We start from the raw sequence: 18,684 nt of genomic DNA on the forward strand, positions 1-18,684 counted from the left end.
GTCCCCTCCCTCTCCAGTTGTGCTGGGTGTTGCCGGGTTAGGCTCCGGCTCCCCACGACCCTGTATGGGACAAGTGGTTCGAACAGTGTGTATGTGTGTGTGTGTGTGTGTGTGTTATACATTTCTTTCTGGATTTTTTTTTTTTGCAAGATAACTCCTTTAATTTCTTAAATGTATTCAGTGTGTTTCTGCTATAATATTTGTAGATACTGTGTTGTACTGTGCTGTACTGTGTTGTACTGGATGTACGAAAGTACAATAAAATTTCTATAGTATTATCGCAAAATAAAGGGGGTGCAGTGGCGCAGTGGCGCAGTGGGTTGGACCACAGTCCTACTCTCCGGTGGGTCTGGGGTTCGAGTCCCGCTTGGGGTGCCTTGCGGCGGACTGGCGTCCCGTCCTGGGTGTGTCCCCTTCCCCCTCCGGCCTTACGCCCTGTGTTACCGGGTAGGCTCCGGTTCCCCGTGACCCCGTATGGGACGAGCGGTTCTGAAAATGTGTGTGTGTGTGTGTGTGTGTGTATCGCAAAATAATCTGTGAACCTGGCACATCCTGTAAGAGTTTCTGTCTGTTAATGTGTCTGCGTGGTGAGGAATGTACGTCTGTGTGTTTCAGAGGACGAATGCGTGTGTGGCTGTCTGCATGAATAATTATGTGTAAGCGAGTACACGTGTGTTCGTGATTTTATGTTTATTTGTGATTGCATATTTGTATGTTTTTATGTGGATATTTGGACATTTACATGTTCACATTACACTGTTTCTAAAGGTATGTTCATGTGTCTGTGTGTATTTACCCACACACAAAATATTTTAGGAGGCTGTACTGAGATCTACAGATGTCTTTCTTCCCCAATGTACTGTAACGACCCCACGTTACTGTTTTAGGAGGGAGTGTGTGCTTAATGTAAATAGTTGCATTATGGGAAATCTGTAAATAATGTTTCTAACCGCTGGGGGCACTTCGGGGGGAAATGGTGGGTTTACTGTGTCTGCCAGGGTGTTGAAAGAGAGCCTTGGGGCGCTAGGCAGGCTGGGAAGACTGGCTGTAAGCGCAGGTCCTGGAGAAAATGGGGTCCTCGGACCGAGAGCATCATTTTCCTTGCGCTGGTGTTCAAATAAATCGTTCGTTATGAACGTTGCCTCCACGTCCTTCTTCGCCTCATCCAAACCCACGGCGCTGCGCGTCACAGTACTGTACTTTCTTCCAAAGTAAAAGCTGAAATCTCCTCACATTGTAGCTATGAAAAATTATATCTGCCCATAAAGGCTGAATGCCTTCTTTGTTGCTCAGCCACATGAAAATTAATTTGCATGAGTATAAAATGCGAGTACTGTATAAACACACATCTGTGTCCGGAGTTACAATGTCATATTTGTGTGCTTGCAAATGATGTGCGCATTTAGACAGTTTTACTGTTATTTTAGTAATCGTAAGTGCAGGAAACAGGGGTGCATACATAGGGAGTTCATATAAATCACTGGTTGTCCTTATGTGAATTTTCCCTAGTAGTCTGCAGTATAAAAGCTCTGATATAGCAACAAATCTGCCATCTGGAGTTGGCAAACAGCTGACTAAGCACTTTAACTTACAAAGTCACTGAGACCTAGAGAGATCACACTCATCATAAACACTTATTGCAGAGAAAGGATCCACAAGTCCAAACGACACAAACTCTTCTACTAATACAACAGGGCATGTTTGCATTTTCCCAGCCGGAAATGTGCGCTTGAAGGGGTGACAGCCTTCCAGTGGAGTGTCGCTGCAGGTGCTGGTATTCATTTTAAAAATGATGAGATGGAGGGGAAGAGCTGGAATGTAGATACTGTGGCCTGATGCGCAAAGAGAAGTTCTGGAGTGTTGGCGTGGGAGGGAGTTCGCTTTCAGCAGGTTCAAAGAGGGACTGCATTGTTCAGCAACACCCCAGTGTATTCAAATTATCTGTTCAAGAGGGAGAACAGCCCATGCAGATAGGATGAGGAGGACATTGAGAATCCCAGAGCAAAACTCCCTGCCATTCCCTTTGCACATCAGGAACATGTAGCTCTAACAGTTTTCTGACACAGTCTTCTCTGCATATCAAGGTAGTGTAAGTATAGCACTCACACTTGAAATATACACACAAACACACACACTTCCTGAACCGCTTGTCCCATTTCGGGGTTGTGGGGAACCAGAGCCTAACCCAGCAACACAGAGCATAAGGCCGGAGGGGGAGGGGACACACCCAGGACAGGACGCCAGTCCGTCGCAAGGCACCCCAAGCGGGGCTTGAACCCCAGACCCACTGGAGAGCAGGACCCGGTCCAACAGACTGCACCACCGCACCCTCCACTTGAAATATAATAAGGTTATTAAATAGAATGTACTATTATGGGAACCTTTATTTAGTAACATAATTGTGTTCTATTTTGTAACCTAATTATATTTTTCATTAAATTTAATTATTAAGTTTAATAGTTCAGTGTCTCAAATAGTGGCCAGATAATTGTGCCTAAAGTTTTGTTTTTATCCTTACTTTATGTTACAGCTGTAGGAAAGGGAAAAATAAATCATAGAATCCTTTCATCTTGTACTAAGTAGCACCTCCACTTTACTTTATACAATGTTTATATTGCAACTCCACCATTCTACTGTAATTCTGAAGATCACCATAGGCATATGTGTCACATGTACAATATAAATTTGCCTCTAACTGTCATATAATTTTAGCTGAAATTGCAAATTAGGCTTAAATATTCAATCAAAGTTTATCTCTTCACAATAGAAAAGAACAAAATGTATTTATTGAAGCATGAAATAAAAAGATAGCTACATTTGACAGACACCAGTACACTGTATGGCTACACACACACACTTTCTGAACCGCTTGTCCCATTCGGGGTCACGGGGAGCCAGATCCTACCCGGCAACACAGGGAGCAAGGCTGGAGGGCGAGGGGACACACCGAGGACAGGACGCCAGTCCGACGGAAGGCACCCCAAGCGGGACTCGAACCCCAGACCCCCCGGAGAGCAGGACCCGGTCCAACCCACTGCGCCACCACGCCCCCTGCTGTATGGCTACATTAAATCACAAATACGCATGCACGAAAGGTAAAGCACGGAGGTTTTTGGTTCTGGCTCTGTTGTGGTGGAACGACCTCCCCCGCTCACTCAGAACTGTGGAAACTGTCTTCATTCAAGAAGGGTCTGAAAACTCACCTTTTCTGTATTCACTTCGTCCAAGATCTCTCCAGCTCATGTACGGTGTAAATGTTGCACTGTAACTTCATGAGCATCATCAGATAAAGGCTTTTATCAGCCACTACTCTGGCCTTGTATTTGCTTGCTTGTGTATCTTAATATTATTTAAAAAAATGGTAGAAGGGTATCAGGATTTGTCTATCCTGTGTTTCATGCACCTACTTGAACGATGAACCTCGGTGCAGCAAGTGGTAGGTAACAAACTAGGTTTACCTGAATCACGTCTGCAGCTGTGTCTCTTTCTCTTGATGTAATGCATAAATTGTACTTTTGCTGAGATGTATGTTACTTCGGACAAACATTTACATTTACATTTATTCATTTAGCAGATGCTTTTCTCCAAAGCGACATACATCTCAGAACTTAAATTTTTTCCCTATGACATATTCAGCTACCTGTTGCACCATTGTTCATTTCACCCTTTGTCAATGTCAGATGAAGAGTATAGATTCTAGTATCTCCTGGACCACTGATGCTTCATGTCAGACTAAAGAGCTTGTAAAACTTTGTTTGCATGCATTCGAGGTGCCAAGTCGAACCTGACCCATTGTGACCACTCGTATGGTTTTCATGGCAAGTAAAGGGAGGAAAAGAGGTGGGTTGCCAGGTCCTTCCTCTGCATGTTGGGGGAGGCAAACACAGGGAGAAACATGGCGCCACCGTGCACCCCAAGCAGGACTCAAACCCCAGACACACCATATAGTGAGGCACCGGTCAAACCTACCATCAAACCCAGCTGAGAGTTTACTTAGGTGATGTATAATGTATACACACACACACACACACACATTTACAGAACCGCTTGTCCCATACGGGGTCACGGGGAACCGGAGCCTAACCCGGCAACTCAGGGCGTAAGGCTGGAGGGGGAGGGGACACACCCAGGACGGGACGCCAGTCCGTCGCAAGGCACCCCAAGCGGGACTCGAACCCCAGACCCACCGGAGAGCAGGACTGTGGTCCAACCCACTGCGCCACCGCAGTATAATGTATACTTTTTACATATATACTAACATATTATATATCATCATTGGCTAAGGGTAGCTAGTAGCTGTGGATCTGAAGGTTGCAGGTTCAAATCCCAACATGTATAATACCCTTGTGCAAGTTATTTAGTATCAGTTGTTCTACTGAAAGTTACTTAGCTGTATAAATGGGTAAATCAGTATAACTAGCATTGGAGAAAAAACGATAGTTTATTGAACTGATGTGAATGTCATAGACTAACTCAGTAAGACACGATGACTTTGTGGAGTGTCACTCTGGGAAAAGAACATATGACCTTAGCAAACTGAAGACTTTAATAAGATGAGTTTATTCATATTTTTCTTCCTTTGCTAACTATCTGAAATGTAAAAATGGACTACATCTGTTAGTGTTTTAAGCATTTGTACAAATTAATTTCTGTAACAGTAATATTTATGTATAAACAGAGAAGAAATAAACTCAGTATTAGACATTTAGCATTCAGTATCAAATACATGCACACATCATCTGAAACCACTTGTCCTATATGGGGTCGCGGGGAGCCAGAGCCTAACCCAGCAACACAGGGCATAAGGCTAGAGGGGGACACACCCAGGACAGGACGCCAGTCTGTCACAAGACACCCCAAGCGGGAGTTGAACCCCAGACCCAACATAGAGCAGGACCTGGTCCAACCCACTGCACCACTGCGCCCCCTCGACTTAAATACATATGCTTTTGTTATTTTTTGATTGTGACATGATTACATTTAACCACCGATACCGAACTGAAGAATTCATAATGAGTGCTTCCATGTGAAGATGACTCCTTGCGCAGCTGCACAGGCAGTGTTTAAAAGGTACAGTTCATATAATGTCTCTACTGTAGCTGTTGTTTTTGTATATGGAAAACCAGCATTGGAAACACCTTAATATTTTTGGAACTCGCAGACAGCATGCCACAGTATCAGTTAGTCATTACAAAGCATGACCTATTAACACAAGTCGAAAAATGCTCAACAAACACCTGCAGCACTGTAATAAATACCCATACAGATACTCCTCTTCTTTAAGTTTGGATAAACATTGATATATACATGCAAGGCAATAATCATAGTGTTTCACTCTCTCATAATAAATTCTTGGCTCTATAACTTGACTTCCTGGATCTGGGACTCTTACTTAGATATTTCAAAAACCATAGGCTTACTTACTTAGATGTTGTTAATGCATTTATTTAATCTGTCTGGTTATCAGATCACTTTTAACAAGCACATATTTTACTTTAAAAAGCTTCACAATCTCTTAATAATCTCTTTAAAGAGGTTCTCAAAATATATGGACACTAGAGTAACTAGTAAGTACTAAATTATCCAAAGTCCTTTCCCAGAAGACTGTGACAGCTTTGGAGGTCCTTTTGGCGAGTTTTGCACTGCTTTGAGCCCTTTCGGTTTCCTGTTCTTCTCTGCTCTTCTGTGCTCCGCAGTGCTGGCAGAAAGCGAGCAGCCCGGCTTCTTTGAATGCGCACCGGCCTTCAGTCGCGTCGAGCGGCTGGCCTGCTCATTGGCTGGAGCCAGGGCATGATGTCATCGCTGAACGCTATAAGGGCGCTGACAAATAGCCCAGAAGACACATCCTACCCTGTGCTGTATGTGTTTGAAAGAGCAGCTCAGCGCGGGAGGGGAAAAAAGAAAGAAGTAAGAGTCAGAGGCACAGAGAGAGCGAGGCGGCTCCAGAGTGAAGTAGAAACAACCAGAACTGAGAGACCGAATACTTATGAGAACCATAGAGACCAGAAGAGTGATTGGAACTTGTATGGGTGAAAAGAAGAAAAAAAAGAAAGACACAAAAAGGTTGGTGAACTAAAATGTTTGTTTCTTTTTGGTTCTTGTACATTTCATTTAAAAAAATACATTTTTTTTTTTTTCCTTTTTATACACTTTACTTATCTCTGGCAGTAACAGTTGCCTGCATTTTTGGATTTGCCTCTGCTGATTTCAGAATATGGGAAGCACCAGTGCACTGAATGGCTCACAGGGGCTGAACAGCTCCTTGTCGGGCTCTGACAATAGTTCCAGTTACAGTGAGGTGAAGATGGTGTTGTTGGGCATGGCGTCTCTCCTGGTGCTGGTCATCGTGTTCGGAAATATCCTGGTGATCACCGCCATTGCTCGTTTCCAGCGGCTGCAGACGGTCACGAACTGTTTCATCACCTCCCTGGCTTGTGCCGACCTGGTAATGGGCCTCATCGTGGTGCCTTTTGGGGCATGCTCTATTTTCTTTGGGACATGGCACTTTGGGAACTTCTGGTGCGACTTCTGGACGGCCACAGACGTGCTATGCGTCACAGCCAGCATAGAGACGCTATGCGTGATTGCCCTGGACCGTTACCTGGCAATCACGTCACCCTTCTGGTATCAATCCTTGCTCACCAAGAGCAAGGCCTGCATAGTGGTACTGCTGGTATGGGTTGTGGCGGGCCTCATCTCCTTTCTGCCTATCCATATGAAGTGGTGGATTGCCAACGATGATGTGGCGAGGAACTGCGCACTGAAACCCAACTGTTGCGAGTTCAACACCAATCCACCATATGCCATCACATCCTCCATCATTTCCTTCTACATCCCCCTGGTTGTCATGGTGTTTGTCTATAGCCGTGTCTTCCAGGAGGCCAAGAAGCAATTGAAGAAAATAGACAAGTGTGAAGGTCGCTTCCATGCCCAGAACAACAACTTAGCCCACGAGAATCGCAACGGTGAAGGAAAGAACTGGAAGAAGCCCAAGTTCTGTCTAAAGGAGCATAAGGCCTTGAAGACCCTTGGCATCATCATGGGCATCTTCACCCTCTGCTGGCTGCCATTCTTTGTGCTCAACGTAGTGGTGGCCATTAAGAAATTTCATGACATCCGCCTGACCTTCAAGATCCTAAACTGGATAGGGTACGCCAACTCAGCCTTCAACCCCATGATCTACTGCAGGAGCCCGGAGTTCAGGTATGCTTTCCAAGAGATCCTCTGTCTGAGAAGGTCCCGTTTCCCCAAGCTTGGACCCTTAAATGGATACATGTACACTGGGCACAGCTGGCAGAATGAAGTGCAGGTTCGGAACAAAAATAATATGGAGGACAGTAACTCAATCGACAGAATGCTGGAGACGGGAGAATGCTCTGGTGCAGCAGGCAAAACAGACTCCAATGGCAACTGCAGTAAAGTCCTGTTGACAATCATGTAAACTCCTGCCACACCTCTCTTCACTTTGTCCTCCTCATTACCCAGTGGCATGTGACTGATCGGGATGTTCTGGTAAGCAGACCAGGGTTATAAAGGGGTGTGTTTTGCCACAGAAGCACATTCAGTTCTTCATCATAGCTCTGTCTACCTATAGGACATCTTCAACACGTTGTTTCTTCTACCTCTTTACATTTTTGTGCGATGACTTTGTCTTTTTTTTTTTTTTAACTTAAGCTGTATGTTTGTTGAAAGGATTTACTTAATATGAGGTAGCAAACAAGCTCAGTCTTTAAAGTGTTTGCTCGCAGTTGTAAAGAAAACTATGTCAAACGGATGCAATGTGGAGGTTTCCTGTTTTAGTATTGACTTGACTTTCACAGGGAACTAAAAAAATACTGGAATTAGGAACTGGGAAGCACATTCTAATGACGGTAATATGAAAAACTCAAGCATAACATGAGGAGTGAAGCAGTTGAACTCTGAACCTGTATGCCACTGACCATTGTGTTCGCATTCAAAGCATTCCACAAGAAGCCAGATTCATGAAACCAAATCGTTTCGTGCGACTTTTTCCTGCTCTAAGGAGGGAGAGGAGTAACCCGACACTTTGAGAAAAAACGACAGGTGCGAATGGCTGCTTGGGCTTCCACCAGCCAAGCTCCCGAAGCAGAGCCACAGCCTGTGTGCTCACAATGCTATCTCACAGCTACTGCGTGTTTAGTGTGTGAACATGACGCAAGTTTCACTGCACTGCAGTGATAGGAAAGAACTGGATGCAAACTCACAAACAATCGGCGTGTTTTACATCGATACGCTTGCTGATCGAGCCCTAATGCGGAAGTCCAGTAAATTGACAGAACCGTGACTACAGAGGATGCTCTTCTTAAGATTCCTACATCAGTTCTAGAATAAGGCCAATGACTTCACACACAGCCAAAACAGCTGTACCTTTTTTTTTGCACCATATCTAACTTACTTCCTGTTTTGTGGTGTACCTTGCTGTAAAAAGAACATCTACACTATTTGTTTCCACCATGTGTGGCTCTATGGTAGCATTCCTTTCTCAAACTTTGCTTACTTTCATTTTGGGCATGAGTTGTTCATTTCCTTCCTTGGGACTCGTACCTTGCTTTCTGTGAACCTCCTGAGCCCTCAGAAGGTTTCCACTGCTGAATGAGACAGACACGTTCACGGGAGTTTGTGACATTAACCATAACCATTAACCTTAAAACTGATGACATGCTGCCCCTAGACTCAAAGTTGCTGTCCAGCAGCATGTCCAAAGTGACCACCCGTTAGCCCTTAGAAAACTCGCAGGGGTTTAAAATCAGTATTAATGACTTGTTTATCTGTGCATGCAACAGTTCTTTAAAGTGCAACCAGGTCTTTGTGTTGAAACTGTGAACCATTTCATTTTGGGGGTAAATATATATTTTAGTACTGTAGCTTAAATGACCCTGTTAAAAATTATCTGTTGAGCTTTTGTATATACAAAGTGCAGCTGTACAAAGCGCTATGGTATGTGACGGTCTATATTGTGATTTCATATCGTGTGTGTGTGTCTACTGAATACACACACACGTATTTTTGGTGATACGTACGGTTTCTTACATTCACTCTTTGCACTCAAAAGGTACAAAAAACATGAATACCGCAGTGCTGTTCAAATGATTGTATTCTATGTGCTGGTCATTTTACTCTGTAAACAGGCTAGCCGTGCACATGAGCAAAACTAGGCTGACGTTCTATTGCTCCAAGCGTTCGGTAAATGTGTGTGTAAAGTGATTAATCGACCATGTGACGTGAGGTTCTCTGTGCAGTTTCTTTTACGATGCACTTCTTACAAAGCGGGAAAGAAAGGAAATCGATCTTCGAAGCATTAGTTCAGACTGCCCCCTCCTGGCAGTGCGCACCTGAGCTTCTCTAACGGAGCCTGAGACTTTCGCATGGATTGTAAGCCCCCTGCCCTCCCACACACCCCACCTCAATAAAGTGCGGCGATGTTTATGACCCGGGTGTCTCTGATGGCTGTAGTGTCAACATGCGCAAAGGCACTGACTCAGCAGCGCTGATGCTGCTTGCTAAGCATTGCAGACAAAGCCACATCCCAGGGCGGTGCGTACCACATAGGCGCCGCGCTGGAGTGGGCTGCCGTCCAGGGGAGTAGTATCAGGCGGCTCCTCTGGTTGTGACCCACCCCGGCCTCTTTACCCCTTTACTTGTCGCAAAGCATGAAGGTCAGTGGCTCCGAGGACCGAAATAGCCTCTCTAAATCAATCATTAACGGGGTGAATCAGCAGAGAGGGGGCCAGTTCAGGTGTATCGTCCCTCATCCGGAGGGCCTGGCGACAGCACATGCCAAAAGCTTGTGCCCCCCCGGTGCCCCCGAACCCCGTCTGATGACCTGCCTGTAACTGCATACAAAGAACTGGCAGAGCACCTGTCACACTGGGGTTTCCCAAGAGCCAGGGCATCCCACACTGCTGCAGATCACTCATACAAAGTATATGCTCTGTGGGTGAGGGTCCTGGGATGGGGCAGCGGACCAGGAAAGGCCACATATCAATAGTATTCCAGGCCGTCGGGTTGCGGAGAGGCGGGGGGGGGGTCGAAGTTCAAATTGCTCATCGCATGCAGCGACTATCTGGCTTTGCAGCATGAAGGAAAATTCTTAAAGCCACACCAGTTCAATGTTTACTGTGTTTGTTACTGACCTATTTGCACACAAGATTGTGCTTGTTTGTTACTGTGTTATGTTCTGTTGAAGAATTATGTGGTAAGAAGTTAATTGTACAGTGATATTTATGATGTGTCAGCAGACATTTGAATTTGTTTAATAAATTCTGTATTTGATGAACTGCGTGGAATGGATATTTTTGTTCTTTGCTTTAACCGAGTAATCCGGAAAATGTGTTTTTAGGAAAAACATGTAGCCCCACAGAATGTATTAGATGACAGTGAGTTAGTGAGTCAACTAGGCAAATTTTATATGTTCGTGGAAGTTTATATGCCCAACAAATAACAATAAAATCGAGAGCATTACTCTGCCATGAACACTGTGTTGAGATTAAAACTGTTTTATACAGACACTCAAACCAAAGAGAAAAAGCTATTACTAAAAATATTATTTGGATCATATGTTTTTTTTCGTGTTGTTATGGTTCTACACCTGTCGCCAAATAGGCAAATAAGGAGCAAAGTGAGGTTTCTTGTCTGTTCTGGAAAGTTCCCCCTGATCCGGCACCCATCTATTGCGTGCTGCAATATGACAAACTATGTCTGTCATCGTTAACATCTAGTCCTGTATCCGAACACGAGACACGGGTTAGTCGGATGAGAGAATAAAAAGTTGATGAAATCTCTCTATTTTCTGCCAAAGTCGAATGTATTTTATTTTGTGTTAAACACGCAATTTAGCAGGGGGGTAAAAAAACCTCAGTCAAATAACTTCGGGAGCATAAAAAAGGGAGGGGAACTGTACACATTGCTGCATTTGCTTAAACAGGAACATTAAAAGCTTTGCATTGGAAGAAACCTGTCATTGTTGCAAGAATTTTCATTGACAAAAGTGAATACAGCATGTTTAAAAAGTTATGACGCAAATGGTATGGCTGTGCAAATGCTTTTACGTGCTCCTGTTTCACTCGCATCGCAGTTCCGACTTTGCAGCAGAGGGCACAAAACTATTGATTAAATCAAATGAGCTCCTTCGGTTCACTTGTAGAACTGCTGTTGCGCTGATGTTCATCGATGGGAAATACACCTTCGTCCTCATCACCTGTAAGCTGAGTTTTCAAGTGTGTGATGGAGAACCGGTTACAGCCGTGCGATGTATACTGGGCTCTGATAGATGCATAAGAAAATGGCTCATATTGTGTGCGCTCCTGCCTACACAACCGTTATGTGGCTGAGCCTCAATTTTCCAGCTGGAGGTGGCAATGTGAGGATGAACGACTGCGAATGAGAAAAACCATGCACGTTGTACACGTAGAACACATCAGAGTGCTTTGGTGGTAAACTTTACTTCAAACAGTGTTCCAGACTCCATGGCTCAAGTGCTCGAGTGAAACAGGTGCCAAGACTGGAGCAAAATTGTTTACAAGAAGTGACACCCAATAAGGTACGTGAGCCTCCCAGTGAAACAGCAAGACAATTTTTGCCAAGCAATTTGAGTCTCACCGCTTGGAACAAATCTTTAAGGTGATATTTACTTGCGCAGGCCAGTCATCCGTCTCGACTGGAGCTCCGCACCAATTTTCTAATTATGTAGGTTTTTACACCGTGTCCATATGACTGATGAGAGGTCATCCTCTCCCAATATGAATCTACTGCTAAATTATCACTACCAACAACGCATTCCATACTTTTTACTCCTTCTTCTGAACCACATACAGTAAATGTGCATTTTCATTAAGCTAGTAAAAGAAGACAATTTAAGCTTTCGACGTATTTAGAACAGGCACTATTTATTCAGTATGATGCTCCTTATTGGATATTTAGGAATGTAAGCTGTTTTTAAAGGTTTCCACAAAGATGCAATATCAGGCTTCTTTCACTCCACCTATACTTGAACGAGCAGTTATTTTAGTTAAAAGATTGAATCTTTGCCTTCAATATTACCTTTATAATACTTTGTTTGGAATATATGCAACATGTATAGGATTATGAACTTGTCTTTATAACATGCAAACATTTTACCGAATTGCAAAGTAAAAATAAGTGGAAAAAATACTTGGAACCAAATGGAACTGTGACTAATCTGAAGCCCTCAGTTCACCGGTACATGAGGACCAGTTTAAATCCCAGCTGCAGTTTCTGGGCACTGTTGTTAGGCTGTTTGGTAGTTCAAGGCTCATGCTCTGTGCCCTTGATACGGAACAAACTAGATGAGGCACCAGACGCCATCTCGGTCCACTCCTCCATACTCATGCTTCCGTTGGCCTTTCAGTCTGGATCCCGGATTCTCAGTCGAGAGCCGGAGCCTCGCCGCGTATGGGCACCATTCCTCGAAATGGTGTCTGCCCAAGAGAGGTGCGTAAACATGGAAGAGGCTCTTTTTTGGAATGACTTCTGGAGCAAACAGTTTCCTCGTTTCCCTGGAGACCTGCATCGACGACAGGAGCTTTGGCATCTGAGTCTGAAATGCAAATGCACAATCTGGAAGATTTTTTTTTTTTTGTACAACTATCCCAAAAGATTATTTTGGTGGACCAAAGGTTAAAACAGCAAAACCTCAAAGCATGGCATCACTGTGCAAGTCCAAGAAAAATATGCAGAAACTCTCTCAAGTCATTACCCATGGTAGCAGTTTCCCTTTCCCATGTTTTATTTATTTTTATGCACCCTTTATTTCTCAGTGTAAATGCATGCATGTCCACACATCCATAGTTGGTGTACAATTCAAAAACATGACATTGTGTTGTGACCCTAATGCACAGCTATTAACTGATGGTGCTGCACTTAATGTGACCTTTAACTGAATCTGTAACTAAAATAGATAGACTTTGCACTCGTTTTTCAAGTCTGACATGGCCAAGTTGGGGCTCAGAGAGAAGTCATTAAATGGGAAAAGATGGATCAGACAACAAGTGAGTACCAAGCAGCTTAGTTCCGTGGAAAAAATTGTGATTGTAATGGACATCTGGGCCTTTTGAAAGATCTAATGAGGAAGAGAGCAAAATTACATTTATTCATTTAGTTGAGGCTTCTCTCCAAAGCGACTTACATTGTTAGTCTACCTACAGTTATTTACTCATTTACACAGCTGTGTAATTTTACCGGAGCAATTTAGGGTAAGTACCTTGCTCAGGGGTACTACAGCTAGAGGTGGGAATCGAACCTGCGACCTTTGGGTCCAAAGGCAGCATCTCTAAGCACTACCCTACCAAAATATTACACTACCAAAATACAGAACAGGATATGATCGTTGTACCACACAGGGTCAGTAATAATCTGTATTAGATCAACCTTTTTGAAGACATTTGGATCAGAGAATCCACCGATTTAATAGACGTAGTCATTCGTTTTAACCACGGACCTCAACAGGACAGCTGAAGTTTCGGTTCTGCTGCATCCTGTAAGACTGCGGGCAGACTATCCCAAGGGGCTTGACTGTTCAAAAGGATGCGATTAGCGCGATTATCCGCTTTCAACCTGCCCAAAAGGCACACATTGGTTAATGTGGCCAAGAGGGCTGGGTCCCCTTTGCTGTGTGTATCCTCTGTACATTGTTGTGTGTGTTCCAAAAGGAAACCTATAACAGGTGGCCGTGCCAGCAAGGCAGCAGTCACATTAACAGAATAGTGACATAACAGCCCTCCCTTCCTCAGCCCCCGCCACCGTCTTGGCACACTGGGTCAGGGGTTCATTAATGGAACCCAAAATGCTAATGCACCGCGCGGGCCGATCGCTCGCAGCTGTGCGCGCTGCAGATCTTTTGATTCCATCCAGCCAGGCAAGCGGGAAGCAGGCAGTCCAGTTCAGAATCAAATCTATTTGATTGTCCTGCAGCTGGGCACAAGCAGGTGGGAACGGCTGAGAAATTGTCCTCATTAACGCAAACAGCCAGCAGTAGAAATAAACACCCGCCTCTGAGAGACTCTCTCCGTCTTCTCATTTTACTTCTTGTTTTCTTGTTTTTCAGCATTAGTTCAATTCCATGTGTTTTCATGTTGACCCATCAAGGAGATTTTGCCCTCAACGTGTTTATTTCGGTCTGTCGGCCGCGATGGAGCGATTTTTGACGCACACCGTCTGTCTCCAGAAGTCATGTACGTGTCTGTGCGCTTTAGGGATTCGTTATCAAACGAGCATTGATTAATGGCTGGTCGTGTGTGTCTTTTTTTGCTGAGGTAATGGAAAGTTACCGTGACAGAGGCGAAGCGGTGCTCTGATGTCCGCATAGTCCCACGTTATTTAAGCCCCATCGCTTTGCACAAACATCTCTCGTATCTCTTTCAGTCTTAATCCTCTTATCTTGGGGTTCAAATACCGCCGCCTTTTGTCACAATGTCCTTGCTACGCGGCCTCGATGTAATTAGAAAATATAATAATTGCAGATATACTTTGGAAAAGCAGAGAGAGAAAGATGCAGATACCCTTTAGGTGTTCACATGAAATGCAGACAGAGGGACATACAGATAGACGTGGCAAATTGCTGAAAATAAAAGCCACAACATGAAGACGGAGTGCAGGACAGAACTACCAATCTGTTCCTTTCCACCAAGTCGAAGAGCAGTCTGCTACCAAATGATCCTGAGTTTTCATGCTTTTTCCATCTTCAGGGTTCAGTGTCATCGAAAACATTAAAGGCATCCCTCCACCTGGCTAGCGACGGTCCTTATGTATGATTTCGTCGCAGTAGCTCACTCGCTAGCACCTCCTGACTCCCTCATTCTACATCAGTAAAAACTTCTCCCACAACAGGGAATGTGTACACTTCTAAGTGGTGGACATGTTAAAATACTTACGTCTACATTAAACTTTAAATCTCAACTTGGTATTCATTGCTGCCCTCATAAATATAGCTTAGCTAATAAAATACCCTCCGCTGGGACTCACTGATGTTCGGGGAAGCAGTTTGTGAAATAATTCCATTACAGGGACATGCTGAGTGAAATACGAGCGCAGTTGCTCGAAGCAGAGGTCAAAAAGAAATTATAATTATAAACTCTTCGCTGTGACTCAAGCTGTTTTTCTCCAACCTTACTGTGAGGAAAAGTTTCGAAACACTTCTGAGCTACTGGTTCCCCTTCGTCCACTGAGCATCCACACCTCTCCTGCTCCTTTGACTGCGAGAAGGACTGCCTTCGTTTTGGAAAAATGGACCTGAATGACTAAGGCAGCTTTAAGAGCGATGCCTCAAAAGCGGGAATTTTTCCTGGATTGTGAATCGGAGGTATTATTTTTCAAGACGTTGCTGTTCCGCAGATGGTCTGACTGACCCACACCTGCTTTGCGCAGGAGAAGCCCACCTGCTCTAAGAGCTTTCACAACCCCTTTCCTTTTCTGGTTGCCCCTAAAACTTTTGTTCATGCTCTTTACTCCAGCTTCCTGTTTTCAGGTCTTCTGGTAAGTCTGTGCCAGTTATTCTTGGTCCACCGGGTCATTTTCTCTCACAATCACCTGCGCCATAATAAAAAGAGAAGCAAATATAAATTCACTTCAACAGCACTGTTTTGTTTTTGCACCACTCATGTTCTCCTTAGGTGGAAAAACAGGTGGACTTAATAAAAGTACTTCAGCCACATGGGTGGCAGGTCCCTTTCTTAATTATCTTGCTCTTTTGGTTTCAGCTATTAGCATATAACAACCGCTGCTTTCAACCTTTTAGTCCGAATCCTCTTACATTTTATCACGATGCTATTTTTATTTCCTTGGCTGTCAGTAATGGCAATGTGTGAAACAAATGCTTAGCGTCTGAAAGCCGCTACTTCGTCTCATATTGCTTTGTGGACAATTTCATAAAAAGACACCAATTCTCACAAGAAAAGTCATTACATAGTCATTTTCACTGAGAACCCTGCTTCCTGTTTTTGTCTGTAATGGACATTCATTTGCATTTCCAGTTTTTTTTAAACTAATGTAAGGAGAAGCATATTTTCATAATTCTATAGTTATATATTCAGCAATTACAAAAGCTTGTCTTTTTTAAAAAAAAAGAATAACTCTTGTTTCAAGTTTCCATCAGTGTACTAATTTAAAGCTTTTTGTGTTATGAAATGTTATTTGGCTAATGTTCGTAATGATAAATAATTGTTTAATGCTCAGTTCCTAACTTTGGATGTATGCATATCATTGGAATGATCTTTCAGAGAAACATACAGTACACACACACACATTTTCAGAACCGCTTGTCCCATACGGGGTCGCGGGGGAACCGGAGCCTACCCGGTAACACAGGGCGTAAGGCCGGAGGGGGAGGGGACACACCCAGGACGGGACGCCAGTCCGTCGCAAGGCACCCTAAGCGAGACTCGAACCCCAGACCCACCGGAGAGCAGGACTGTGGTCCAACCCACGGCGCCACCGCACCCCTCACATACAGTACATTGCATAACTTTTCCTTAAACTTGTGTTCATTCCGTGACTCCTTTATCACAGAAGCCCTTTGTGACACATACAGTGTATAAAACAGAAGAAATAGTGTGCATTGTTGCAACAGTCAAAACTGAAACCTAACATGGCAACAGAGATTGAACTGACAGATTGAATGGAATTTTTTTGTTGCATAATGAAAAAAAGGCACACGTTGACACTGGTCACAGGGAAACATCATACTACCATAGCACCTGGGAAGTCTCTGGCTGGAGATTTCAAAGTGCAGATCAACGCTTCGTCTGCTTTTGGTGACTGTTTTCATGTCACTTATTGACATGTTGCTGCAGGAACTGTGAGGAAGGTCAATGTGAGACATGGCTATTGACCCGAGGGAAAAGGCGGCTAGCTGCTGTGCTATAAAACACCACCTCCGACACATTTCACTTCAACGTTCTGGTTCGCAGGTGGCAGCTCATTTAGTATGAGAGCTTATCTGGAACATAAATAAATGCAGAGATTTACGGTCTCACACATATACCCTCCATGTCCGCCTGTGGGTTTATTAAAAAGAAAAGAAACTGTACAAGTTTTGGGATATTAGGACAAAGTCAGAAGACCATGTTGAGAAACAAACACTTGGAGGCAGAAGCACTAGCTTCAAAATAAAATACTACATTTCTAAGGTGTGGTAATTGAGTATTATTAGGATTAAACTACTGACTACTGAAATCCATGTTGAGAGGGTCACTGAGAAACACACACACACACAGAGAGCCATTCCAAACACCAGCAGATTGTTTAAAGGTGTGATAGTTTATGATTAGTAGGATTACGGCAATGACTACTCAAGTCCACGCTGAAAGAGGATCACACAAAGACACTCCATCCATCTGTAGGATTTTTTTTTAAAGGGTGTGGTAGTTTAGGATTAGTAGCCACCTGATCCCATACTGAGACAGAGTTAAGACACACAGATACACAAAGTTCTGCTCTGAAGGGAGTTCATGTTTCAGTGGCTTTGGGTTCATTGCATGCTGTTCGTTGTGTTTGCATGTTGCAAGGGTGTGTGGTTACTTACAGAAGAAGCAAGTGAAACAAATGAGACATTTAAGTTTTAGAAAAGGAGCCAAACCTTATGCTTTCATACAGTATATCACCATGTGGAGAGAATTCAAATGAATCCATCAGTTCCATTTCAGGATATCTGATCAACAATAATGGACAAATGTTTTAAATGGAATGGCTGGTGTGAGAATCACTGGCTGACATTTAAATTTGCAGGCTTCTGTTAAATTGGCAAAATAGTGTTTTCCTGTTGGTCGTGGAAGGTCAGCAACGGGAAGCCATTTCCAGGACACGTAATACCCATGGAGGGGGTGCGGCGGCGCCGTGGGTTTGGCCTCTGCTTGCTGGTGGGTCTGGGGTTCGAGCCCTGCTTGGGGTTCCTTACAACAGACTGGTGTCCCATCCTGGATGTGTTCCCTCCCCCTCTGGCCCTGCACCCTTGCCATGACCCTGCTCAGGAGACGCACTTGTAGACATCGTGCGTGTGTAATACCCTTGGATTTTTTTATGTTCCTAAAGGTACGTTTATAGCTCTTCTCTTACGGAGAAATTCACCGCCAGTCCAAAAACATCTAAAGGGGCTGTAGGAAGAGAGAAAGATGTTTTAGAATGTGAGTTCATATAATTACCTACAGCAACTGATGTACAGTCGTTATCAGTCAGTGTCATATGAGTTTAGATAAGAGTCACGATTACTATGCAAGTCACCTGGTCTCTTATCTCAGCGCAGCTCAACCACACACTGAATTGAAATGATATGGATAAGAAAAATTTTGGCCACATATGAAGTAACCATGAAATAGAATGCAATAAGGGAGAAACAGTCATTGCATTAGACAAATTGGTGGTGTGGACTCCATCCTTATGTCGTAGCTTTTATTTTCAGCAACACTGATCCTCAAAGACTGGGTTTAAGCAATCAAACAAGTTGCTTAAAAACACAGATCTGAATGGTTATTTTTGTGTCTTTATTTGTTAAATAGTATTGTTGCTGCTGCACCCTAAAGTGAATTCACAGCAGGCACAGTAAGAGAGGAACATGAGAAAAATATAGTTGGCCTATGATAAATCCTTCCGTTATTGGCGGTGCACAGTAAGACGGGTCTGGGTGTTCTGCCGCACAGCAGTGTATATACCATA

At 43.8% G+C, this 18,684-nt stretch overlaps 1 protein-coding gene across 1 annotated transcript; it reads left to right on the plus strand.

Moving 5' to 3' along the window:
- Positions 1-5,830: 5,830 nt before the first annotated feature.
- adrb2a (adrenoceptor beta 2, surface a) lies at positions 5,831-10,297 on the plus strand. Its single transcript, XM_018756517.2, has 2 exons — positions 5,831-6,063; positions 6,212-10,297. The coding sequence occupies exon 2, from the start codon at positions 6,215-6,217 to the stop codon at positions 7,439-7,441; it is 1,227 nt and encodes a 408-aa protein (XP_018612033.1). The 5' UTR covers positions 5,831-6,063; positions 6,212-6,214; the 3' UTR covers positions 7,442-10,297.
- Positions 10,298-18,684: the final 8,387 nt, after the last annotated feature.

Source organism: Scleropages formosus, chromosome 13 (assembly GCF_900964775.1).
Source record: "Scleropages formosus chromosome 13, fSclFor1.1, whole genome shotgun sequence".
Lineage (NCBI taxonomy): Eukaryota > Metazoa > Chordata > Actinopteri > Osteoglossiformes > Osteoglossidae > Scleropages > Scleropages formosus.

Excerpts from the sequence above, each read along its gene's own strand:
- adrb2a (XM_018756517.2), top strand. The coding sequence starts at position 6,215 with ATGGGAAGCACCAGTGCACTGAATGGCTCACAGGGGCTGAACAGCTCC.